Source organism: Papaver somniferum, chromosome 9, assembly GCF_003573695.1.
Source record: "Papaver somniferum cultivar HN1 chromosome 9, ASM357369v1, whole genome shotgun sequence".
Taxonomy (NCBI): domain Eukaryota; kingdom Viridiplantae; phylum Streptophyta; class Magnoliopsida; order Ranunculales; family Papaveraceae; genus Papaver; species Papaver somniferum.
The window spans coordinates 147,969,464-147,996,010 of NC_039366.1; the positions used below are offsets into that span (position 1 = coordinate 147,969,464).

The window sequence follows — 26,547 nt, forward strand, 5'->3', positions numbered from 1 at the left end:
GCTCGAATATTGATCCAACTATCAATATTCAGTAATTTATCAGTAATTCGTCGAATTGATCAATAGTTGCTCAGTTGCTCGAATATTGATCCAACTATCAATATTCAGTAATTTATCAGTAATTCGTCGAATTGAGCAATACTTGCTCATTTGCTCGAATATTGATCCAACTATCAATATTCAGTAATTTATCAGTAATTCGTCGAATTGATCAATACTTGCTCAGTTGCTCGAATATTGATCCAACTATCAATATTCAATAATTTATCAGTAACTCGTCGAATTGAGCAATACTTGCTCAGTTGCTCGAATATTGATCCAACTATCAATATTCAGTAATTTATCAGTAATTCGTCGAATTGAGCAATACTTTCTCAGTTGCTCGAATATTGATCCAACTATCAATATTCAGTAATTTATCAGTAACTCGTCGAATTGAGCAACACTTGCTCAGTTGCTCGAATATTGATCCAACTATCAATATTCAATAATTCGTCGAATCAATGAATCCCTGAGCATTCTTCACTCATGCTCAATTCAACAAAACCTAGACTTATTGTCTAAACAGTCAACAACTGACTAATAAAATACACGTTTGTCTTTCAAACTTCACGATTCGTGAGACACTAATCACATCACATGGGGGGATATCACTTAGGATTTTGGTCTGGCGGCCTACGGCACGTGGATACATCCACAATGAGAAGTGTGAGTAAGTCGTGCAAACGGTTGAAGGAGTTAGCAAAGTAGTGGGTGGATGGTTAACCAAGTCTCCGCACGACCTGGAACTGGTTTTCACCACGATTCCCACTTTCTCACTCTTTCACTCAAGAAACCGTCACATTTACAGGGGATCAAGATGTTTTACTATTCTGATAGTATAAATAAGTCTTTGAATCCATGATTGAAGGACAATGAACATTCGTCTACACAGAATTTCTCGAGCAATTACTCTCAAGAATTCATCAATCTACCAGAACTTATTCGAACTCATCAGTTCACTGAAATTGCAGAAACCTTCAACACATCCACAATCCTTGATCATCATTGATCCCACACAATTCTCAGCTTCCCTCCTACAGATCAACCTATCTCCCTCTTTGTAACCGAATTGACTCTGGAACGGCCATTGACTTGGTTTAGGCTGGAGTCCTATAGATTGATCTCTCGAATCTAAGCACTCCCTTTGCCGTGCATCTGTGTGAGGTTGAACAGTTTGCTCGGTTAAGGAGTTTCGTCCGCACGCTCGACTCTCCACTTTCCTAAAAAACCAGCAAATCGTTTTCCCCCAACTACACACTGTTTTACGTTTCTGAAGTACTGGTCAACACTCGTTTGACTGTGGTCAAAAAGTCTTTACGATAAACTAAAAATTATAGAAAATTTATGACCGGAATTATACTCAGTTAGGATTTATACTTTAGAATCAGGATAATTTTTGGATTTGAAATGTGTTCAGTAAAATTCTTGAAGTGAACTGATGTCTGTTTCTGTTTTACGCTTGTTCCTTAAAATGCGACTCTTTTGGATTGAATCGGTAACTTTTAACGGTGGAATTATTTTTTTCTACTAAACTAGAGTTTTCTAGGTTTCATACGGACTAAAAATCACGTAAAAGTAACGGTTAGATCTTCCTAAAAGAATTCTCATGTATCCGCTGCGACAGAATTTCAAAATTGAACATAAATTATTTGTCTAAATAAATTATTTAATGAGCTTGGGCTTAGTAGCCGGACTTTGACTATGGTATCGAAGTAGCACTTCGAGTTTTCGGGCATGGGATCCGGGAACGAAAAATCGGGGTGTTACAGTTTGGTATCAGAGCAACAATTAGATCCCTTCGGAGCTAGTTGTTGCGCAAACAATAGTAAATGTTAATTGTGTTCCGATAAAATTGGTTGTGTGTTTTTCTTTTTAGATTGAAATTTTCTGGTCATTGTGTTACTTTAAATTTAGGGACTAAATTTCTTGAAGTGTGTGAGGTTGTAATATCCGACCTAATTTCAAGGGCATTTTCGTCTTTTACCAAATAGGTATTTTTGTAATTTGATGAAAAGGGTATTTTTGTAATTCTAGTCATAAGGGTAAATTCATTTTATGAAAAGAAACGCCTAAATATCGTGACAAGTAAAGTTCATGCTCCCTAAGTAACAAATAGATTACATTTTGCTTAGTTACTGTAGAAAAGAAAATATATTTCAATTGTTAGACATTGGCACATGTCGGTTCACCATTGATGCCTAGACTTAGAATATATGATGTCAAGGATAATAGTCCCACACTTTTAATATCCCTTTAATAACTTAAAATATAATATGGAAGGACCACTCCATTTATTATCAATTGGTTTTGAGTTGGATGCCTGCAGATTTTAATTTGGTATCAGAACTAGGCCCGTGTGTGAGTAGACCCAACGGTCACCACACAACGTAGGTCCACGTGTTTAGACCCAACGAGACTATATGTGGGGGGTGTGTGAAGGATAATAATCCCACACTGTTAATATCCCTTTAATAACTTAAAATATAATATGGAAGGACCACTCCACTCATTGCTAATTGGCTTTGAATTGGATGCGGACGTACTTTAATTTATGAAGTCACTGAAGTATCTTAAGAATAGGAAGAAAAGGTGGGAGAAGTTTTGCTCCAGGTGGTTAAGGTGATCGAGTAACACCGTGGGATTTTGTAAAGAGAAACGTGTCTAGAATTTCTTTTTAGTTATGGTCTCGCTACATGTCACGCTAGGATTGGATTTTGGCTAATTAGTTAGGAATTTAGAGAGATTGGGTAGATAACTTTAGCATCCTATTCTAGCTCGGTTGAAAATCTTCTGCCCACCGGTGTACGCTAGGATTGGCTTGTTTTATCGTTTTAGGTTTTGAGTATTTAGGGTTGGTTCTTTCTCAGCTGCACAAAGAAAACAAAAATATACAGGAAACCTCTATAATACTTGCGACCAGTGGGAATAATTATCGAAGTTGGAAATCTAAGATTCCTTATCCAGGGGACTTCATTCTTTGTAGTTATTGTTCTGTGTGGATTATTTGGCTAGCATTTGGCGTAGACGCAACACTAATTAAATCTTATTTTTATTTGAGTTAAAAAAATTTAATTCATATTTATTGGTTTTAATTATTATGGAGATATGCGATTGGTTGTATTTTATTTAATGATTTCATGATGATATTGAAGTTGTGTGATGTATGTATATGTTTGATAAATTTTGGTCCTTGGGAATTGATGATTGCTTCACAAAAGACTTACCTTTTTGACAGGATACGAGATATCCTTAGGAGTTGAAGGTTGCCTCCCGAAAACAACATGGGGCACATTAGGAGTTGATGGTTGCCTCCTATTTGATTGCTAAACCCATGGGCTCCCTGGGGGAGCGGATTGATTGATTTGATTGTTTTTTATGGATGTGGTGTTTCCATGTGCTTGCGACATTGTTAATCATGTTTGTTATTTATTTTAAGGAATTGGAAAGAATATTGCATAAAAATGTTTTGTTGCTTCTTTTCCTACTGGGTGTCACAACTCACGTCGTTTCGCGACAAAAATTCCAGATTTTATGGCAACACAAGGAGCTAATGGCGGAAAGCATAGAGATTGGATTGTGTGCTATAATTAGCATTTTGCATAGGAATTATGATTGAAAATTTGTAATAAAATATCATCAAATTTTTTTAGATGATTTAAGGAATATTTATTGATTATTAATACACTAGAGATTATTGCGTTAATGCATAACCAATGGAACAATGTTTTATTAAGAAAATTCTATTTGATTAGACCATGAAAATTTCTGGGTCATGTTAGTTTGACTGTTGATGATAATTATTCTATAATACTATTTTGTTTCATATTTTTTTGATATATGTAAAAAAAAATCAAGATATACTGATAAAAATTTCGGAATTTTCTGAGTTCCAGAAGTATTTTAAAACAATTGTTTCTTACTGTACGAAACTCATACGTTTTTCTAACAGATTCAACTATATTGAAGTTTTCCTGTTTTAAAACTATTCTACAACATATTTTAGGCTTTGGTGTATTCAGTAAACTTAAATATCTTTCTTTTTACTTTTCAAAATGGTAAACCAGAACTCATTTAAAGTTGTGAGTGAATTGATATGCTTTTTACAAAATGAACTATCACTGTTTTACGTTTCTGAAGTACTGGTCAACAACTCGCTTGATTGTGGTCAAAAAGTCTTTACGATAAACTAAAAATTATAGAAAATTTATGACCGGAATTATACTCAGTTAGGATTTATACTTTAGAATCAGAATAATTTTTGGATTTGAAATGTGTTCAGTAAAATTCTTGAAGTGAACTGATGTATGTTTTTGTTTTACGTTTGTTTCTTAAAAATGCGACTCTTTTGGATTGAATCGGGAACTTTTAACGGTGGAATTAATTTTTTATACTAAATTAGAGTTTTCTAGGTTTCATACGGATTAAAAATCACGTAAAAGTAACGGTTAGATCTTCCTAAAAGAATTCTTATGTATCCGCTGCAACAGAATTTCAAAATTGAACATAAATTAATTAAGTCTAAATAAATTATTTAATGAGCTTGGGCTTAGTAGCCGGACTTTGTCTATGGTATCGAAGTAGCGCTTCGGGTTCTCAGGCATGGGATCCGGGAACGAAAAATCGGGGTGTTACAACATCTTTTGCAAGGAGACTACACAAGGGTCTTGAAATTTTACTGAAGTCTTTGATGAATCGCCGATAAAAACCGGCATGGCCTAAGAATGACCTTATCTCCCTCACAGAGCGAGGTTGAGGCAAGCGTTGAATGAGATCAACTTTGGCTTATCTACTTCTATGCCTTTTTCAGAAATGATATGCCCTAAAATGATGCCTGAGTTAACCATGAAATGACATTTTTCCCAGTTCAAAACCAAATTATTTTCTTTACATCGAATCATAACAAGAGTAAGATGATGCAAACATTCATCGAAAGACGACCCAAAGACATAAAAATCATCCATGAAGATTTCAAGAAACTTATCTACCATGTCAGAAAAAATGTTCATCATGCAACGTTGAAAAGTAGCAGGTGCATTACACAACCCAAAAGGCATGCGGCGATAAGAAAATGTACCATAAGGGAAGGTAAAAGTGGTCTTTGGTTGGTCCTCGGGTGCTATGTGAATCTGGTTGTAACCTGATAGCCATCTAAAAAGCAATAGTGACTGTATCTTGATAACCTTTCTAATACTTGGTCAATGAAAGGAAGAGGAAGAGGAAAGTGATCTTTACTATGTTCAACTTCGTATAGTCAATGCAGACTCGCCACCCCGTGGTTACACGAGTGGGTACTAGCTTATTCAGTTCATTTTGAACTACAATAATGCCATACTTTTTGGGTACAACTTGAATAGGACTGACCCATTTTCTGTCTGATATTCGGTAGATGATACCCTCATCAAGCAGTTTCAGAATCTCGTCTTTCACAACATCTCTCATATTAGGATTAAGTCTCCTTTGCATCTCCCTAGATGGTTTAGTATTCTCTTCAAGATTTATATGATGCATGCAAATTGTGGGACTTATACCTTTAAGGTATGAGATGGTCCAACCTAAGGCCTCTTTATGTTCCTTAAGCACTTCTAAAAGTTTGCTTTCCTGTTCCGTGTCTAAACATGATGCAATAATAACAGGAAAAGTATCAGAAGAACCTAAGAATGCATATTTCAAAGTATCAGGCTATGGCTTCAAATCAAGCTTAGGTGGTTCGACAGATTTGGAATCAGAGAGTGGAAGTGGTTCCACTGCAGTCTGCCATTTAGCAATGTCCATGGGTGGTACATATTCAAGCAAAGAGTGCACTTGACCAATATACTCAGAATTAAAAAGATCCAAGTCAAAGTTATCTAGACATGCTTGCAAAGGGTCTACAGATAAGATGTCAGGCAAAGAGTCTTGGATCAGACTCTCAATCATGTTAATTTCATGCAATTCATTATCATCAAAGTATACGGGTTGTTGATTCACATTAAAAACATTCAATTCCACAGTCATGTTACCAAAAGATAATTTCAGCACACCATTACGACAGTTGATGATAGCATTGGACGTTGCCAAGAATGGACGTCCTAAAATAACAGAGTATGATTGTTTTGGTTTTGCACATTTTGAGTATCCAATACAATTAAATCCACAGGGAAGTAAAATTTATCAACCTGGATTAACACTTCTTCAACAATACCTCGAGGGATGTTTACAGATCTGTTCGCTAATTGCAGCGTGACAGGAGTGGGTTTCAGCTTCCCAAGACCTAATTCCACATACACGGAATATGGAAATAGATTCACACTTTCTCCTAAGTATAACAAAGCTTTTTCGACCTTATGGTCGCCTATGATGCACGAGATTGTTGGACAACCTGGGTCTCTAAACTTAGTTGGAATCTTGTTTTGAATTATGGAGCTTACCTGCTCGGTAAGAAATGCACACTTATGCACATAGAGCTTTCGCTTCTGTGTGCATACATCTTTCAAGAATTTAGCATAAGCAGGTATTTGCTTGATTTCCTCGAGAAATAGAATGTTTATATTAACTCGTTTAAACATTTCCAATATCTCGTTGTATTGGTTTCCCATTTTATTTTCTTGTACCAACCTTTGTGGGAATGGAGCAACAGGCACATGACATGGCAAAGAAATATTCATATAAGCATCACTCTTAGATTTATCAACATGCTCAGATTCATTTTCTACAACAGGTGTTCTCTGTGGAGTAGTGTGCAAAGGTGAGTCTGACTCAGACTCGCTCGACTGTGGTATACCTACATTATTATCGACAACTTTACCACTACGCAGAGTAGTGACAGCATTCACTTGATCATGTGAGGGCTCATTGCAAGCTGACGTACTTGCCTGAAATGCACTTTTCTGAATTTGTGGAGGTTGACTTGGGAGTTTACCATTTTCTCTCTCATTTAGTGCATCACATACTTGGCCCATTTTCAGGTCTAGACTTGTGAGACATTGCTCTGTGGTCTTTTGAAGTTGTAAAAGATTTTGGGTCAACAGACCGACACTGTCTTCAAAGCTAGGCTTTTTCTCTACAAGGTATTGTGTGTGTGATTGCACTTGGGGGTTCCTAGGATATGAATATCCTTGGTTATTTCCTACCAAACCCCCTTGTACAGGTCCTTTGGACCAAGAAAAATTAGGGTGATTTCTCCACCCTGGGTTGTAGGTCTGAGAATAAGGATTGTTATATTTCTTATGATACACAACATTGGCATGTTCAAGTCTAGACTCATGAAAACCTAGTAGGTCTGGAAAACTATCCACCAGGTGGTCTGAACTGTGGCATGCAGCACAAGTGGTTGTCTCAATTTGGTCACGGAGAGTATGTACTATAGTTTTCACATTCTTCTCCATCTCTAACGCTTCTACTCTCCTAGCCAAGGATGCAATCTTTGCATTTCCCTCAAAATCAGACTCAATTCTATGGACATTAGCTACATGGGCAGTCATTTTAGGTTCACAGATGGACTCCCACTGCCGAGTCTTTTCACCGACTTCAATCAAGAAAGTCCAAGACTCATCAACACTTTTGTCAATAAATGCACCATTGCACATTGACTCAACTGTGGTTCGGGTACTGACATCTAGGCCTTTATACAAAATTTGCATAAGTCTTCATTTTTCAAAACCATGGTGAGGGCATTGGAGCAATAATTCATTGAACCTTTCCAAATACTTGTCTAAAGTTTCACCCTCTAATTGCACAAAACTATTCAGATTTTGACGAATTGTCGCAGTCTTATGGTTTGGGAAGAACTTTTTGAAGAACTCTTTCGTAAGAGCATCCCAGGTTGCAATGGACTGTGGTTGTAGGGCATACAACCAAGACTTGGCATTTTCTTTCAAAGAGAAAGGAAATAGTCTCAGTTTGAGGGACTCTTACGGCATTTGGTTGAAACGCAGAGTCCCACAAATTTCCTCAAATTCTCTTACATGGTGGTAAGGGTTTTCAGCATCGACCCTTCTAAGCACAGGCAACATATGAATTGTACTATATTTTAGCTCAAATTGACCAGCATCGGCTGGTAAGACAATGCATGAGGGCTGGCTTGCCCTTGTTGGGTACATGTAAATCCTTGAAACTACGGGGTTGGTTTATTTCTTCACCCATTGTCTCAGATTGGTCTGGTCTCTCTACCATAGAAACGGGTATTTCAATAATACCTTCTTGACGAATTCTAACTAAGCGATTTGTTTGGTCTCTAAAAGACACAATCATAACCTAGAAAACACATCAATCATGTTATAGCAATCAGATAACCAAGCAATTTGTAATAACACGAGACAGTGGTAACAATTCAACAGATGAATGTACACAGATAGAGGTTTTGCCGAGATTAAGAAGTTCTCAGTGAAATAACAAATTCAACACGTAGATATACTGTTCAGATTTCACAGAATCATGCTCATGGATACCAAAAGTTGCGGGTGTGGAATAATACTCAGTAAGGCAGCTACTGTATCAGGCTATCATGGTTTACCATTCATACAGATATAAAGTATAATGAGGTTCGAGAATGACACCAACCGGGTTTAGCCACAATAACAACTGTGGTATGCTCATTCTTCTCATTTTCTTTGATTCGCGCAACAGTATTACATGTACCTGGCTACTCAAGATAGGATGTCAGTACTCAGGGACATGTGCAGTTTAACGCAATATTGATGCTCAAATAAACAACTGAGAGTAATTGACTGCATGACAATGAGTTATCCTACTTGGTTGTTAAGGAAGTTTGAATGCGAGTAACTAATTAAAAGTTATAAAATACAGAAATGTGATATTTTACAGGGGGAATGAATATATATTATGCTTATATAGACTGACAGGGGATGACACAATATGCATCTATGGACAAAGTATAATTACTTACTTTAATGCTTAAACTACGGATGCAATTTTCATAAAAACACTTCAAAAGCTAATTACAACTAAATACTTACAACTACTGGAACAATCTAAGTAGAATGGAAATTCTAAAGACCCAAAATGTGACATAAACCAAATGACAGCTATAGATTTTAATCTATCATAAACTGAGAAATTTAAAAATAATGGAAAACCTACAATTATGCAAACTAAACTACAGAATGCAACTGGATGACTTAACTTGCCTAGATTCACAGAAATGGTGTATGATACAGGACAAATGAGAAAACTGAGAGAAAAATATGTTACAGAGAATGGACTAACTGAAAATGAAAAGTTACAGCTAATACTAACTCTAAAATGCAGATTATAATTACAAATGGATGTTGTATGCTTATCTTACTGATACAGGAAAATGGTGTAAAGTTTCCTAACTTAACAAAAAGACTAAAAAAATGCAGGTATGTGACTGAAAGAAACTTAACTAGATGCAGTTTTGAGAATGGATTGACAAAAAAATTAAGAACTACAGATATGATGTTAGAGACATAAGCTACAGCTACAGACTGCAATGACAAACGACTTTAAGATATATAACACATGGACTACACTAAGTTACACTATAATAGCAGAAAAACTACGAAATTGTAACACATATATACAAAACTAAACAAAAACTAGTAAGGTGAAACTACAGATCAATTACACCGCTACCGAGTCCCTAACAGCGGAGCCAAAAACTTGGTAGGTCTGTAAACAAGCCTACAATTACTAATTGCAAGTGCACAATGTCCTAATGCAACACAGGGCAAGCACAATTCGATCCTCAGGGACAATGTAACGGACCGGGAAATTACGCCTTTGGCGCGTTTCCCCGCAGACCGTAACTTCCCCGATGCTCCATGATGAAGCTACGATTCGGGCCTTAGATCTTGGAAAATGCACGTCCATCTGCCCTTGCAAGCATGCTCAGGGAGCATGATGCAGCTAACTTAGCTTCCACACCGTTCCAAACTTACCCTTGTACGTTAAAGGGTATAAGACCATAAGGCCAAGGACAATGCATATTACATGCATCACTGTATTTGCATCAACGTAGGAAATTCATTACTGAGTTTCCTATCTAGATGAGCAACCGTCATACTGTCGAGTCTTGTCCAGGTATAAGCCATATGCCTTGGACTTAGGCATAGGTCGCCCCAATCCTATTGACATTTCCCTACTGCGTTTACCAACGATGTGTAACTTGATAGGAAGTAAGAGCATCCAGTAAATGGAATGCAACTTTCCTCATCAAGTTTGGCCACAATCATCTCTTGCATCGCCACACCGAGCCAGATGATATGAGAGGCCAGTATGTTGCAATCATCTCGTATTTAGATGATATGAGCGACAAAGTGCTAGACCGGCAATGCTGCAACTCATTGCGGCTGCCTACTGATGAGTGCTAAAAAGTGCATATTTCTATATCTTTTTGTTGGCAATTAACTCATCTTTTGTGCTCTAATTCTCCATTTTATCCCATATTCCGTATTTTCATTGTTTTCAAGAATAAATACTTTTCTTAATTAATTTTGTATTTTTAGGTTCTAAATAAAGTTTGGATGGAATTAAGGATCGAAAAGAGAAAAAAAGTGGTGGAAGCCGATATGAATCACGCAAGGAAGCCGCGAGGAATGTTGTGCACAAGACCAAAAGGCTAGAAATGGGCTTAACAAGGAAGAATTGTTCTTAAAGAAGATATGGGCTTGGCATACCCAAGGCCCAAAACCCTTACCCAAACCCATTTCCAATATCCATACCCGTCTCCTTCGTCAGTCGTCAGATTGGATCACATCTGAATCCAATGGTCGCATCATCGCCAGTACATCAAATTCTGAAGCTCCTGTCTAACACTACAGCACCTAACTCCATCTTGAGCCGTCAGTTTCTTTGTATCAGGCATCCGGCGGTGGATACCAGCCTCTTCACTTGTAGCCTTTAGATCAATCTATCATTTCCGCATCCCACGTCTCAGCTTTGCGAATCATCGAGACTTGATGCAACCGCTCAACACCCAAACACCTAACACCTATACCCGCAGAACCGAACACACCCCTATCCCTAATTCCATCGACTCCACCACCATCTTCTCCACTCCGTCTGCAACAGCCTCACCTTCACCACCAACTCCGCCAACTCCACTGCCTCAACCACCACAATCAACCACCAAAAGCCATCATGGCTATCCCTCACCGAAACCCATCATTCCCCTAAACTTCTAGCCATCTATTCTCTCGATTTCTTCTCTGATTTCTCTCTGAAACCCTAGGTAAGAAATCAATAGAATAGGTCGAGTTAGAAACGCAATTGGAAGGCATGGAGAGGAGCAAGAGATTCAGAGAAGAAACGGGTCGACCTTCTTGAGTGATTTTTCACGTCAAATTAGGTAAAGTCGAACCCTAATTTCAACTGTGTAATTTGTGGATTTTCTCTGTAAACCCTAATTGATTAATTTGGGTATAAATATGGGTTGTGGGTGTTGTGTTGAAGATATGCCTGGGCTAGCCAATGCTTCACCCAAGAGGACTGGAATAGCCAGTGCCTCAAGGGTTAGTTCTTAATTTAAATTATTTTGTAAATTTCAATTGTATTTGTTCACCATGTCTAGTATGTTCTAATTTACTTGCTAGGGCTTAGATGAAACTCTTGATTGCATGCTAGGATAGTTAGTATACATGTTATTGTTCTTGTGATGTTTAAACTGAAGTAGGACTGATAATTAGCCATTTGAGCTAATTCACCTGTGATCAGCTGTGCTGTAAGAAGACAGCTGATGCTAGGGGTGAAGTTGTGACTGTGGTTAAGAAATCAGTCCATTTGAAGGACTGTATTGAATTTCCTTAGGAATGATAGTTAACTAGTTGAGCCAAAATACCTGTGATCAGCTGTGCTGTAAGAAGACAGCTGATGCTAGGGGTAAGTTAGCAAGGTTAGTTAGTAAATCACTCATTGTAGTCTTCCCTGAAAGAACAAGACATAGCTTGCATAAGAACTTCCTTAGTTTAGGATCAAGATGTGGAATCAAATGCCTTAGTATCCTCCTAGTCTACCATCTGTAGCTGTAATCATCTTCACTTCCTTTGGCTCACTGCCACTGTCACTCTTTGCTTCATTAGTTCACTGCTTAGATAATTAGCTTAGGAAACTTCAACTCACACCCTAGTCCCTGTGGATTTGACCCGTATTTGCACAAGCTACAATCGACACCGTGCACTTGCGGTTAACAAGTAGGCTTCTTCTTATTCTCTTATTTTACACACATTCCCAATCCTACCACCTACGTACCCTTCCCTACTCTAAAGGGATCAATCACAGACCGTAGTTCATCCACGAAGGGACAAAAGATTAACCCATCGTTTGCAAGGTTGTGGTCTAGCAATAATTCCGTATAGGCCGTTCCATCACGATGCATAATGATTATGCATTATCGGGTCTGCGACATGGCATAGTGATGCCTAAGCATCAAATGCCCTCTTCGCAAGGCTATGCAGCTATAAATGAGGCTTACACATCATTTATACTCTTTCGGCTAAGATATGAAGATTACTTGGTGCATGGTCCGCATATGCACCTTCAACCAAGTACCCCTCCCTACATATGTCTTATTGACATATCTACAAGTTTGGAAAAGGAAACAGATTGACATGCCTGCTTCACTATTCATGAGCAATGATTGCGCGACACGCGCTCTGGCTATTCCATAATGATTATGCAATATTCTCTCGGCCGTCCCTCTCTGGTCTGATGCAAAATGATTGTGCGATATTGTCCTAAGGTAATAGCCTTCATAATGCGCAATGATTACGCTGCAAACTCGAGGCCATCTACCTAACTGGCCTAATGCATCATGATGATGCAACATCGGCCCTTGGACAATGTGCCTACGCGATGTGCCTTCCTTAGCACCAAATATGAACCCTGGCCAAATGCATCTTACTATGCAAAGGAATCTTTGGATGAAGCTTCTGCTCAGGCCATGGCGCATCCTTTAGCATGCGCCATGCTAAAAACATGGGGTGTTACAAACAAGGTGGGTGTTACTAGTTGCATAACTAGAGTCGATTCTCCTTTAACCTTAGGTTTCTTCTCGAGACCTGTAGGTTAACGACTTGAAGACTTCATTGTGATTGTGAAGCCAGACCCAACTGTTATCTTTGTAGTTGCGTGATCTGATCTTGATGTTTCTATCACGTTGAGTGAAATTGAAATAATTGGCTCGATATTTTATATCTCCGATAGGCAAGATAGAAAAGTAATCACAAACATCTTCGTCTCATCGTTTGTGATTCCACAATAACTTGTTTTGCTAGTCGATTAAGTTTATTGTGAGGTGATTGATAATTCTAGGTTGTTCTTCGAGAATATAAGTCTGGGTTATCAATTGGTTCCTGTTCACCTTGATTTATCAAAATAAAGAACAAAAACTCTTGGGTCTTTCTGTGGGAGACAGATTTATTCAATCATATAGACTTTTCTGTGTAAGACATATTTGTCTATCAAGCCTTCGACTTTGGGTCGTAGCAACTTTGGTTGTGGGTGAGATCAGCTAAGGGAATCAAGTGCGTAGTATCCTGCTGGGATCAGAGACGTAAGGAGCGCAACTGTACCTTGAATCAGTGTGAAATTGATTAGGGTTCAACTACAGTCCAGTCCGAAGTTAATTGGTAGTAGGATAATGTTTATAGCGGCTTAATACAGTGTGGTGTTCAATCTGGACTAGGTCCCAGGGTTTTTCTGCATTTGCGGTTTCCTCGTTAACAAAATTCTGGTGTCTGTGTTATTTCTTTTCCGCATTATATTTTGTTATATAATTGAAATATCACAGGTTGTGCGTTAAGATCAATCAATTAGAATATCCAACCTTGTGTTGTTGATTTACATTGATTGACACTTAAACATTGGTCTTTGGTACCGTTCAAGTTACTCCTCTTATATTCAATCGGGCTCGCAGATTTCTTTGTGTTGATTGCGGATTGAATTAAGAGTTAGAGATACTAAACTCTTTGATATACTTTACTCTAGATTGAGTCTGACTGTCTAGTTGATTCTCTAGAAAGTATATTGGAGTAAGTCCTCTCAGATTGCCAAACGAATTGTTGGGTGTGGTTGTTAGACCCCCGCATTTTCAGTTACATTCAAAATCAGTTATGTCACACATTTTCCATAAATAAACATCACTGTAAAAATTAAGTAATTAACTATAGTTTTTTTTTTTGAATTCAGATGTAATTTACGCGATGATTTGGGCTATATATAAGAATTGTGTATGTGGTTATGTAGAATAACTATGAAGATATGTTTGATTAGTTTAATAACTTATTTTGTATGGGAAATATATAATAAATGCATGGGAGAAATTTAAGAACCCTCCCTAGTTTGAGGCTTACCAATTTCTTACCCGGACCTACAGAAGAGGATATGGGGTGTCTAAAATGTGCTAAAATGCAAAATTACCCTTTACACTAAACTTAATAATTCTAATTATCTAAAACAAATAAAAAAACCTAAATCATTCTATTAACAATCTTTAATCAAAAACCTAATTTTCTTCCAATTTCCATGATACTCAAAAACTAAAACATAATCCTAAACAAGAATTTGATTTTTTTTTTTTTTTGGTTTTTCAAACAATTTTTTTGGCGACAAATTCAAGTGATTGAGTTAAGTCCCTTTTATTCGTTCCTTTTAAATGGGATTCATAATGATTTAACTATGAAACTCCGAAATTTCATCATCAAGTTTTTCTGAAACTCAACCAGAATCGGTTGATAAAAGCATTAACGTATATCGATTGTTGTTGATCTTCATCAAACACAAAGAACAACACCCAAAATTAGTGCATAGGGTGCACACACATCAACTGATTCCGGGTTAATGTTTTTCGTGTTTGATGAAATCAACATCAATCGATATACGTTAATGCTTGCATAACCGATTATGGTTAAGTGTTTGAGTATAAATTTTATAGTCGAACTGAAAACAATTTTATACTTCAAAATGAGTATAAGTATGATTTTATACTCGAATCAAAAATGGGTATGATTTTACACCCGAATTGAAAAGGAGTATGATTTATACTCAAAGTGAAAATGAGTACGAATTTGTACATATTCTTTGAGTATGATTCATAATCGATTTTAACTCAAGTATATATGAAGTATGAATTTAAATGGTGTTTGATATTTTTCAACATCATTACATAATCGGTATATGTGATGTCTCACATTGACCGATCTGGGTAAAAACAAATCTTAATTTTTTTATGTATGTTTATGAAGTTATAATCGGAATATACGAATGTCAATATAAACCGATTCAAATGTGTAATTTTTTAAAATAGGTTGATATATGCATCCAAAATCCACTGATTCTTAGTGTTCTTGGCTGATGAAGAACACCATCCCAGAATCAATATACAGTGCTATCTTGTCCACCGATTCTAGGTTGGTGTTCTTAAAAAAAATTCAAAATTTTTAATTTGTTTTCCATGTTTTGATGATTTATTAACATAAGTTAATTTCACATTTAGCACAATATTTTTACTAACAATCGACTAAATTAACTCTAATTAATCAGGGGCATATCACTAGATATATAAGGGATTTTATTGGAATTACTTCATAATGACCTACTTATGTTCGAAATACCAATTAGTCCTAATAATAATATATCAAAGTGAGTTTGGTCCAGTTGACCTGACCTAGTCAACTGTCTGTTTGGTCCTTTCTAAAAATATATATTATTGATTGGTCCTAGAAATCATGGTTTGGTCCTAGGGTGATGTCATGAATGATGTAATTGTCAGTTTGTAGTGATAGAAATACCCTTTTGGGACCACATATATACAAAAAATCAGTAGAAAATATTTCATTCTCAGATTTACTTTCTCTCTCCTCTCTATTTTCAGATCTAGTTTCTCTCCTCTCCATTTTTTTCTTTTTCTGTTGCTGCAAATAAACGATGAAGATTTGTGTTTTTCTTCTAGGGTTTTGATTTTCAGAGATGACGAAGACGATTTGGAGATGATGAAGACGATGAATCATATAAAAATGATAAAAACGACGAAGATGAAGATGATGTTGAAGACGACGAACTCTGTTTGAAGATGTTGTTGTTGTTTTGATGATGAAGACAATGGTGTTTTGGATATACTGTTGTTGGTTATGAAGATTCTGTTGTTGTTTATGAAGATTCTGTTGTTGTGTATGACGAAGAAAACTAATATAATCTTGAATATTCATCTCAGATCTTTGTTCTTGATTTTTTTTTGTCATCTTCATCGTTTTGATGCTTGTTGCTCGTATTGAAGATGAAGAGGATGATCTTAGTTTGCTGCTCGTATTGAAGATCTTGATTTTTTGATGTTTTTCGTGTTGATGATGATCTTTGTTTGTTGCCCGTGTTTAAAGATGAAGTTCTGCTGCTGTTGACGATGAAGACGATGAAGTTCATCGAACATAATGAACTCAAATTTGCTGCTTAGTTTTTGATAGGTGTTCACTTTGATGAATGAACTCTGATTTCATATAGGTTTTTATCAGGAGTTCATCTGAAAGAATGAACTCGGTTTTCGTATAGGTTTTTGCCAGGAGTTCATCAGAAAGAATGAACTCTGTTTTCATATAGGTTTTTATCAGGAGTTCATCTGAAAGAATGAACTCTGCTTTCATATAGGTTTTTATCAGGAGTTCAATCGAAAGAATGAACTCTGTTATCATATAGGTCTCTATCAGAAGTTCATTCGAAAGAATGAACTCTGTTTTCATATAGGTTTTTATCAGGAGTTCATCTGAAAGAATGAACTATTGTTTTTGGTGTGTGTTCATTTGAAAGAATGAACTCTGTTTTCATATAGGTTTTATTAGGTGTTCATTCGAAAGAATGAACTATGTTTTTATATAGGTTTTTATCATGAGTTCATTTGAAAGAATGAACTCCGACTTTTTGATCTTAATAACAAAAATTTTGTAGAATTTAATGAAGTGTAATGAAGTTCATAGAATATAATGAAGTGTACAGTTTTCATGAAACAGAATGAACTTAAATCTATAAAAAGCCTGATAGTTCATCAGACAAAATGAACTGCTACTAAAAATAAATAGGAATTAACACGGAGGGTATTTTGGTCCATTTAATATTTTTAAATAATTATGGACCAAACAGGAAGCGCGTTTTCCCGCTGAACCGAACTGTTGTGGTACCAGACGATTATTTCGCCTTTTATTTTTTAGTGATAAGCCTCAAACTAGGAAGGTTAAGAAAAGCTTAAATCAGTTAGTAGCAAAAAAAATTAAAAAAAAAATGCTGTTAAACATAACGACATTGATCCAAAGCAATGCAGGTTCTGTTAAATAAATAGAATCGTCAAATGTTTGATCTATACACCGATAGAATATGATTATTATATTAGATAATGCCAAACTAAATCATTAACAAAACTTAATTAGGTGAATCAATGTCTTGTTATTTAATTCATTTTGCCTATAGCTTTTTCTTATAATCTTATCTTGGTTTGGCTGTTCGTCAAACATCCGTTGATTTAACTTTTTGTGGTAATAATATTTAAACAACAAGTGGAACTTCAATTATTGGTGTGAGTCTAAACCAGCTAGGGTGTATACAACAAATCCAGACTTGATATCATCAAAAACACTGCATGGAAAGGAGCCCTAGCATTTCGACGGCAGCGGTGCCTCCATCTTCCGTTATCTCCCACTCAAAATTGAATTTGTCAAGAGTACATTACATTATCATATTGCTTGCATTATCGACAATTTCCGTAATAGTTTATAATGTAGTATTTTCAATATGCTGTCCGCGTCGATCCATGGATCACATCAGGAGGAGAGCCGAACTAATGATGATGAGGATTAGAGGTAGCGGTGCAAGCCCTAGTTGGCATTCAATTCCGGGTATTACATACAAGAAAGATGAGCATGATATTCAAGATCCATGTTCAGTTTGTTTGTTAAATTTTGAAGACGGGGAAGATATTCGTCAATTACCATTATGTAAGCATTATTTTCATAGCCCCTGTATAGATATGTGGTTATACTCACACTCTAATTGTCCACTTTGTCGACAAAAATTGGTCGCCCAAGAAGAAGAAGGAGGAGGTAGTCCTGGTGTTCAAATCTCTGCGAGGGAAGAACGGAATTCACCACAATGAAGTTTGCCGAGCACATGCAGTTTGGTATAATTATCCATCTCATATGTAAATCATTTTTCATTTCTTAGTTCTGTAATTTGACTGTAAGTCAAAGAGATTTGATGGAATATACTTGAGGTTCGATCTCAAATTTGGTAAAGCCGATATATTGTTCATTATGGAAGTATTTGATCTTCACTCCATACTAGTAAGGTAAATTGTTGTTGTTGTGACTGATCATGGAATTTAACATTAAAAATTAACAACTCATTTCATCCCGTTTAGATCATTCTTATATACCAATAGTCCTACTTACCTATTGGCGTTAACAAAAGCCAATAACATTTGTATTAAAGTCTGCGGGCATCCAACTCAAAATTATTTGGCAATGAGTGGAGAAGCCCTAATAGATTATAAATTTGCAGGATTTTAAATAATCCAACCATGTGGGACTAATAATCTCAACACGTCCCCTTCCGTGTAGCCTCGACGGGTTTTACAAACACGTGGACAATTTAATCGGGTGACGCGGAGTAAAGATGCGGTCAACTGACTCGACACAAATAGCCTGCTCTGATACCATATTAAAGTCTGCGAACATCCAACTCTAAACCAATTAGCAATAAATGGTCCTAATAAATTATAAACCTACCTGCAGGATTTTAAATAACTCAACCATGTGTGGACTATTAATCTCAACAATTTGCTTTGATGGAAAATGTTTGGCTTGACAAAGGACTACCTGGTTTCCCCAAACAACCTTATCACCATGAACACATACCCTCCTCACCATGAACACATACCCGGACATGCTCGTCAAGTCTAGAACTAAACTTTTTTGTTGCTTAAAAATTAAAATTAAAAAGCAGTCTTCCAAAGTCAAACTATTTATTTGCTGATTTATTTACAACCCACCGGCACCGGCTAAAGAGAGAGATGAAACATCACGAGTCAGCTCAAGACTAACCCTTTTACACTACCAAAAGAAAAAAAACTAAGCGTCAACAGAGCATACAAAACTCAGAATGAAACGTCTTACCTCCCTGTTCGTCGCTGATTAATTAAGAAGCTTCAGATACCAAAAATGCTATTTGGACACCAAATAAAACACGAAGTACCGAAGTATAAACAAGCCCTGAATTCCTAATTACTTCTTAGGTGTGAGGCAGGCCAATATAGGTTGGAGACACATTCAACAGTTAATTAAGATCCAGTAGTGGTTCTATTTTGGGGTCAAAATATCATCTTAGATTACTTATCAGTAGCTGCAGCGCGGATGATGATGATGGTCAGCGAAGAAATCAAAGAATGGTTGATGTAGACCAAGTGAAGTAGTAGTACCTTCTTCGGTACAACTCTGATCAGACGATGAGTTGATTGAAGAGGATGTATTATTCTCTCCGGTATTGTTAGAAAAGGAATTTCCAGATGATGATGATGATGTTGATGAGTAGTTGAATTTTTCATCTAAAATTCCAGTTGGATGCATTGGAAATAAATCCAATGTTGTATGATCACCAAGAACTTCCTTCCAACTCTTGTTAACAATATCGCCACCTACTGCATGCAACATGGTTGTTCCGTCCAATCGGTACTGAACAGGTTTGTTGTACCCTGCAGTACTGCCGCTACTTAAATCTGCTTGTACGTGCCTCCTCATGGAAACTTCTCCTGGGGGCACCACCACCACCTTAGTGTTTGGGTACTGATAATATGCACCATTAACAGGAGTACTAAATGTCTGTTGTGGTGGTGGAATTGGTAATGGTGGTATAAAAAACGCACTGGCTAGACCTGCGCATATCAACACCATAAAATCATATATCTCTTGATAAACTTGAATAAATGAAATGAAACTATATGTTAGCATGCAAGGAGTATTTACATATATAAAAATATACTAACCGTTGCTATTGCAAGGTGGAGGAGCAAAAAGCGGTGGCGATAGTGGCGGTGGAGATTTATGATGGAGAAGAAATTGATTGTAATAGAAGATGTTGTTGTTGAGATCTTGTTCTTGTTTCTGTTTCTGTCTCTGCCTTGCTTTATGATTTTGAAACCAATAGAAGACATTTTTACCTTCAATATGGCCGTACACTTTCAACTTAGATGTTATCTCTTGTATCTGCTCAGCACTAGGAGTTCTGATTCCTTGACTGTACAAACCCTCTAGTAAACTTAATTGTTCTTTTGTCGGATTCCACCTACAACCACCAGTACCACCACCACCTGTAACCGTCCCATCAAAAACACTACTACTAATAATACTCTTATCATCTTCCATGGAATTCACTTATTTCGAAAACTACATAACACTTACAAAATGGGTTTTGCTAGTTCTTGAAGAGAGCTTAGAAGAGGAAGAGAAGTTTGAAGGTTCACTACTCTTTGTGCATGGTTTTTAACCCTTCTTTATAATTAGCTTTTATTGGGATTAGGGGGATGTCAATATCTAGAGAGAGAGATAGAGAGTCATTTTCAAAAAAGAATAAAAATAGAGATAGAGAGTCAAAACTACATGCATAAAGGAGTTAGAGATCGACATGCGTACTGTTTCTGATGCTAAATTTGTCTCTGAAAACATGGAGAACGGCTGTAAGTGTAGGTTGGTCAGATTCATTTTGTTTTAGTTAATTTAAGGACTTCAAAGTTTAGAACCTAGCTATATAGCTCACTGAACCAGCTATGGTGTAAGTACAAAAATGGCCTCAATTTGTATCTAGTAAGAATGAGTCCAGGGGGTTGTAGAGCATTGGGAATGACATTTCTTAAAAAGGTAATGAGGTTAGGATTGGTCAATTGATAGATATTATAGTGGGAAATTTGTCATTATAGAGAACTGAATGGCACTAAAGATTAGGCGGTTGGGTTTTAGCTAGATAGTAACAGTCTAGGCTTATAGAACCCTACTAGGGGCAATAGGCCTTTCAGAAAGAGGCTAAAGGTGGGCTTTGGAAATTGATGTTTTCTTTTGTGAAAACTACATGGAGATCCATTCTCCCAGACTTTTCTACTATAAAATTCACGTTCAGAAAAACACAGGCGCGCACCCATTTTCTGGAAGAAAATTATTCTCAAACCCATAATTTCTGAAATTATGTTTCGGTCTTTTTTTTCTTCTTCTTCTTCTTCTTCTTCTTCTCAGATTCGTATCTCCCTACAACTTTCTTTCCTATCTATCGACGGAGTCCAAAATCTCGATTGAGATTAGAAATTGCAGCAACCAAGTTGGGTCCGTTTATCAACTGGATTGGGTGTATTCAAGGGTTCGTTTGTGATTCGAATCATCTACAGTTGAGGTAATGTTTGAGAGGAAGAAGTTAGGGTCTGATCTGTTGATGTAATTGATTATGAATGAAGTTTTAGAAGATCAGATAAGGAATTTGGTGAAGTTGCAAAACTGAAATCAACAAAGAAAAGGGGATCTGGGACTGATTGATTAAATGGGTTTTGGTGGTTGTGTTCGAAGAATCGGGATCTCGAGATGATGTAGAAGTTTGTGTTGTATTTTAACTCAAGAGAGCCAGGAAAGAAGAATTTCTTACATCCCCTCTTTTCTCTGTCCAAGAGATGTTGTTGTTGTGGTTGATTGTGACAGTAAATGATGATGAATGAGTCTAGTTTATAATTCCTGGAAGAAGTGGAGTTATTGGGCTGTGTTGAATGTGAAATTGCAGGAATTGGAGAGCTGAAGGAGATGGTTTCTCAACATACAACAACACCATCAGGTAGCGTATATCAACTGTTCGACAGAAAAGCTGAACCACCATCTTATTACCACCTAGTTCGCAGCTGTTATAATGGTTGCTGCTATGGGCATTATTGATTATCTGGGTCGTGTAAGAAGAGGAGAAGAAACAAATGCTGCTGCAGATGTTTGTGTGGGTGCTGTGTGTTGTTGCCGTGGGTTTGAAACCAACAAGATATCGAAGGATACATGTTGTCTATGGTGAGGGTTTGGTACAGTTCTGGCAGCGAGAAAAGAAGGAAGAAAAGGGTGCAGAGTGATTCTCAAATTTGGTTAGTGTTGTGGAAGATTTGGTCAAGGCTAAACAACAAGAACATAACCAGCTGCAGCTGCTTGACCGCACCGTTTCCTTGCTAGTTTGCTGTGCGTTTGTGGGATGAGTACAAGGGTTGTTTGCAGCGGATGTGGCGTTAATTAGAAGCCAGTAGGGTGAGCTAACTTGGGTACCAATTTATTTCAGCATCAGATAGAGTTTGGGTCCTTGAAAATAACTAAGAAAGAGTGTAGCTGCCGTCAGTTTTATGAGATGAATGGCTGCAGATTGGTGGTGTTTAGTGTTTGTATCGAACAAGGATTGTTGGAGGAGGTTTATGGTGCGACATTACAGGGTTTAGCACATCAGGTTTTGACAGAAGAAGCATTATCAACGGCAGTTTGGTTTGCTGCCAGGATTTGACTTGAATCTATGATGTTTTATTCTACGTCTGCAACAATGGATATGAGGGTGTGCTTGTTGTCCGAGATTGAAGAGTCTGATTTTTGTCGAGATATAGATGGGGATCTGTGAAGTTGGTGGCTAGTTATGCATGACACGTTGTTATGACTGCATAACATGTCAAGATCAGATTTGGTTTTTAGTATGTTGGGTGTTGTTTTAAGTTGTTATGAAGCTATGAAAATGGATGCATAACCTGTTATGCATCTACAAAATTTGTTGCATAACTTGTTATGCAGTCCAGAAAACGGTTGCATAGCACGTTATGCATCAACTTTTTCGTCACTATTGAAACCAACAAAAACAAAGACTGCACAACTTGTCATGCACCTACAATAATATCTGCATAACATGTTATGCAGTCGTGAAAATTGATGCATAACCTGTTATGCATCCGAAAATATGGCTGCATAATGCATTATGCATCGAGAAATTTGTTGCACAATCTTTTATGCATCGATAAAATAGATGCATAACCTGTTATGCATCCGAAAATATGTTTGTATAATGCATTATGCATCAATTTTTTATGTACGCACTAAAATCAACCAAAACAATGGCTGCATAACTTGTTATAGATGCATAACTTTGTTATGCAGATGCATAATTTGTTATGCAGTCGAGAAAATGATTGCATAATTCGTTATGCGTCTGCAGAATGTGCTATGCATCTTTTTTGGTGGCTGCATAATGGTTATCTAGTCAGTTTTCGAAATTTTGCCTAAAATGATGATCACCTCCGATTTTTCCGTGAAAAACAAAAATTTAATATTGTTGTTTGTACTCGTTGCGTAGCTCTCTTAAAAAAATTTCCAACGATATAAAATTTGTAAAATTCCAAGGCGCGGATTTTTAGATATGTTATATCCAAGTTACGTTGCCAATTATACCCCTGATGCATAACCCGTCATGCATACATTTTTAATAATTTCATATAATTATGGGTGTCACGATACCTAAAATTAATTGTGGGTCTGAGAATGAGAATTTTTTTTTTGGTCTCCCCCTAATTTCCCCTTTTCTTTTCTATTTATAGTGGGCTAAGGTGTGCGGTGTTTGTTTGACTGTGGCTGGCTAGTGGCTGGTGGTGCAGGTTAGCACATTGGGAAACCATATTTGCTTTTTCAAGAACCCTAATTTGGGGCATAAACATAATTTGGAGGCATACATAATAAGACAAAAAGGGATTGGAAATAGTATTTCTAGGCTATCCCTTATCCAATCTATTTTCATATATGCCAAAATACCCTTATGAGATTAGTGTTAAATTAGTGTTAATCTGATTAATTAGTGTTAATCTGATTAGTTAGTTTAGTGTTAATTTAGGATCATAATTTTTTTTTTAAAGATTAGTGAGTTATTTTTTTAGAAAAAGAAGAAGGAGGAAAGAAGAAGGAGAGGAGGAAATTTTTTTTCTTTCTTTGTGATCTTTGTGATTATTGAGAGATGTGTGATACAAATTCGAGTAAGGAAGATGAATCTTCATCACGTAAAGATATGAAAATACATATCAATTACGATGGAGATCCAGACATGGCTTATTTTTTGGATTTTGAAAATGATTTTACCCAAACTCAACCGTTTTCTCAAGCTCAAGATGATTCGTTTATGGAGCCAAACCCCGAAGATGAGTACATGGATGAGGAACCCAATGCTAATAATACACAGGTATGGTTATAGAAGTTGTTTAATTTCCGTTTTGTAGCTTTATTTCACCAAAATTTATGATTTTTGCAACTAGTTCGGCGCAACAGAGTAAGGTTCGGCAGATAATGTGTATGCCGAACCATAAAAAATAAGAACAGTTCGGTTTCTACGATTGAGAAATATATACGCCGAACTTTCATTCAATTATTTTCGCGCCAAATAATTTTCATGGTTCGGCTCTAATGCGATGTGATAATATAAGCCGAACCGTATACAAAAAATTATACGAGTTACAGTATAATGTTCGGCTTACACGTTATCCAGCCGACCATAATTTTTGATTTTATAAATTTCAAGTGCTATGGTTTGGATTATAATATTAGTGCCCAATAGGCCGAATCCATGTTTGATAATAGGTTCAGCTTTGGAAATCGAACACGAACTAGCCAAATCGGGAGATCGGCTTTCATAGAGTACTGCGTGTTAGCCGAACCTGACCCAAAACCTGTGCGATATTGTTGTAGATTGTTCCTGATATGGAAACTATGGAGGATCAACCACCGCCTGTTGATGTCATTCATGAAGATACTAAAGATCACTTCCAAACTGACTTGGTAGGTAACGTATTTTATGTTTTTATTAATTTTCAAGTTTGTTGTATGCAAAATCATTAATAAAACTTAAGTTTTGTACTTGTGTATATGTAGACGTGGAAAACCAAAGAAGAAGCTGTTAAATGGGTTGAGGAACATGCTTGGAAAATCAATTGTGTCCTAGGTAAAGATAGACAAGGAAAAAAGGAGCGGGTTGAGATGGTTTGTGAGAGGGGTGGGAAGAAAGTAAGCAAGAAGAAAAAAGGTAAGCCATATGTTGGGAAGACCGGGAAAAAATATAAGACTAAAACAAGGAAGATAAATTGTCCTTTCAAGATCGTCTTAAAGTGGAACATAAATGAAAAAGTTTTCAAAATGAATGAAGATATGGATTGTCGTCATAACCACCCACGTCCAAAGATCTTCATGGAAATTATAGAGCCGGAAGACTAAAAGCTCATGAATATGTGGAGGTAGATTAAATGACACGAGCACGTATGGCACCCTCTAAAATTCTTAGCAAGTTGAAGGCGGATGATAAGAATAACAAGACTATGTTGCAACAAATCTATAACGCGAGAAGTACTTTGAGAAGAAAGGATTTACAAGGTAGGTTGGTGATGCAACAATTATTGTGGTTCGCGCAAAAGAAGAACTATGCTTGGAAAAAGAAATTGGATGAATTTGGCCATGTGACACACCTTTTTATTGCCCATCCGGAATGCGTAAAGTTGGCGTTATGCTTCCCACAAGTTCTCATATTGGATTGCACTTACAAGACCAGTAAGTATGAGATGCCCTTGATGAACGTTGTTGGTCATACGTCAACCAAGTTACCTTTCACCGTTGCTTTTTGTTTTTGCATGATGCGTTGAAAGAAAACTATGTATGGGCATTGGAACAAGTGAAGTTAATCTTCCGGGAGGATGCTCTACCAAAAGTCATGGTAACCGACCAAGAGGCGGCATTGATGTTTTTTATAAGGAAGGTATTTCCGAACGCGCAAAACTTTCTTTGTACCTTTCATATATGGAATAATGTTAGGAAGAAATGCCAAGGGATAATCCAACCGCTCAAGTTGAAAGAGCTAGAGAAGATTGCTACATTACCGGATGAAGAACGAGAAGTGAAGAAGAAAGAATTCAGGAAAGCATATGAGGCTAATGAAAGGATGTGGGAATGTTTCCACAATGATTGGGAAGCTTTGACTTGGTCCATCACCGAAGAAGCGTATGAAGAAAATGTTGCAAAGCTCATTGCGAATTGGGGCGTCAAATACCCGGAAATCATTATATATTTACGCAAGCAATTCTTGGATACAAACGCACATAGATTTGTTAGTGCATTTAAAAACCGCCACAAGCACTTCGACAACCAAGCTACAAGTATGGTAGAGTCGGATCACTATCGTTTGAATAGGAATCTATTTGGGTGCGTGGACATGTTCGTCACGGTGTTTGACGCAATGGAAGACTATTTCATGTGTGATGTTATAAGAATTCGAACATTATTCGGTAAAAGTCTAATGATGAAGCATGATGAATTCCCGGATGATAAGTGGCTCCGGGGACTAACCCACAGTGTCTCTCATTTGTGCATTGAACTTATAATGAAGGAAGTGGATTTGATGGAGAAAATGGATGCTAACTCCCAAGAAGAGTGTGTTTGTAAATTGAGGGAAAGCATAGGACTTCCGTGTCGGCATGAACTACTTCGGTACAAGGATTGTCTT

At 36.9% G+C, this 26,547-nt stretch overlaps 2 protein-coding genes across 2 annotated transcripts; both read right to left on the reverse strand.

Annotated features, from left to right (window-relative positions):
* Window positions 1-5,721: 5,721 nt before the first annotated feature.
* On the reverse strand, window positions 5,722-6,980 carry LOC113312693. Its single transcript, XM_026561431.1, has 3 exons — window positions 6,401-6,980; window positions 6,224-6,292; window positions 5,722-6,110 (listed from the first exon to the last, which is right to left on the reverse strand). The coding sequence occupies exons 1-3, from the start codon at window positions 6,978-6,980 to the stop codon at window positions 5,722-5,724; spliced, it is 1,038 nt and encodes a 345-aa protein (XP_026417216.1).
* A 12,035-nt stretch (window positions 6,981-19,015) lies between these two features.
* LOC113308363 (WUSCHEL-related homeobox 2-like) lies at window positions 19,016-20,477 on the reverse strand. The gene is made up of 2 exons (XM_026556828.1): window positions 20,018-20,477; window positions 19,016-19,906 (listed from the first exon to the last, which is right to left on the reverse strand). Exons 1-2 carry the CDS (start codon window positions 20,394-20,396, stop codon window positions 19,371-19,373), a joined length of 915 nt encoding a protein of 304 aa, XP_026412613.1. The 5' UTR covers window positions 20,397-20,477; the 3' UTR covers window positions 19,016-19,370.
* Between the last annotated feature and the right edge of the window lie 6,070 nt (window positions 20,478-26,547).

What these genes read in the sequence shown, in the direction of transcription:
- LOC113312693 (XM_026561431.1), bottom strand. Translation starts at nt 6,980, where the DNA reads ATGGGCCAAGTATGTGATGCACTAAATGAGAGAGAAAATGGTAAACTC. An exon ending in AACTAAGTTTAGAGACCCAG is followed by an intron (nt 6,293 to 6,400) that starts GTTGTCCAACAA and finishes ATGTGGAATTAG; the next exon opens with GTCTTGGGAAGCTGAAACCC. An exon ending in ATCTGTAAACATCCCTCGAG is followed by an intron (nt 6,111 to 6,223) that starts GTATTGTTGAAG and finishes CTGTTATTTTAG; the next exon opens with GACGTCCATTCTTGGCAACG.
- LOC113308363 (XM_026556828.1), bottom strand. Translation starts at nt 20,396, where the DNA reads ATGGAAGATGATAAGAGTATTATTAGTAGTAGTGTTTTTGATGGGACG. An exon ending in TCCACCTTGCAATAGCAACG is followed by an intron (nt 19,907 to 20,017) that starts GTTAGTATATTT and finishes TGATATGCGCAG; the next exon opens with GTCTAGCCAGTGCGTTTTTT.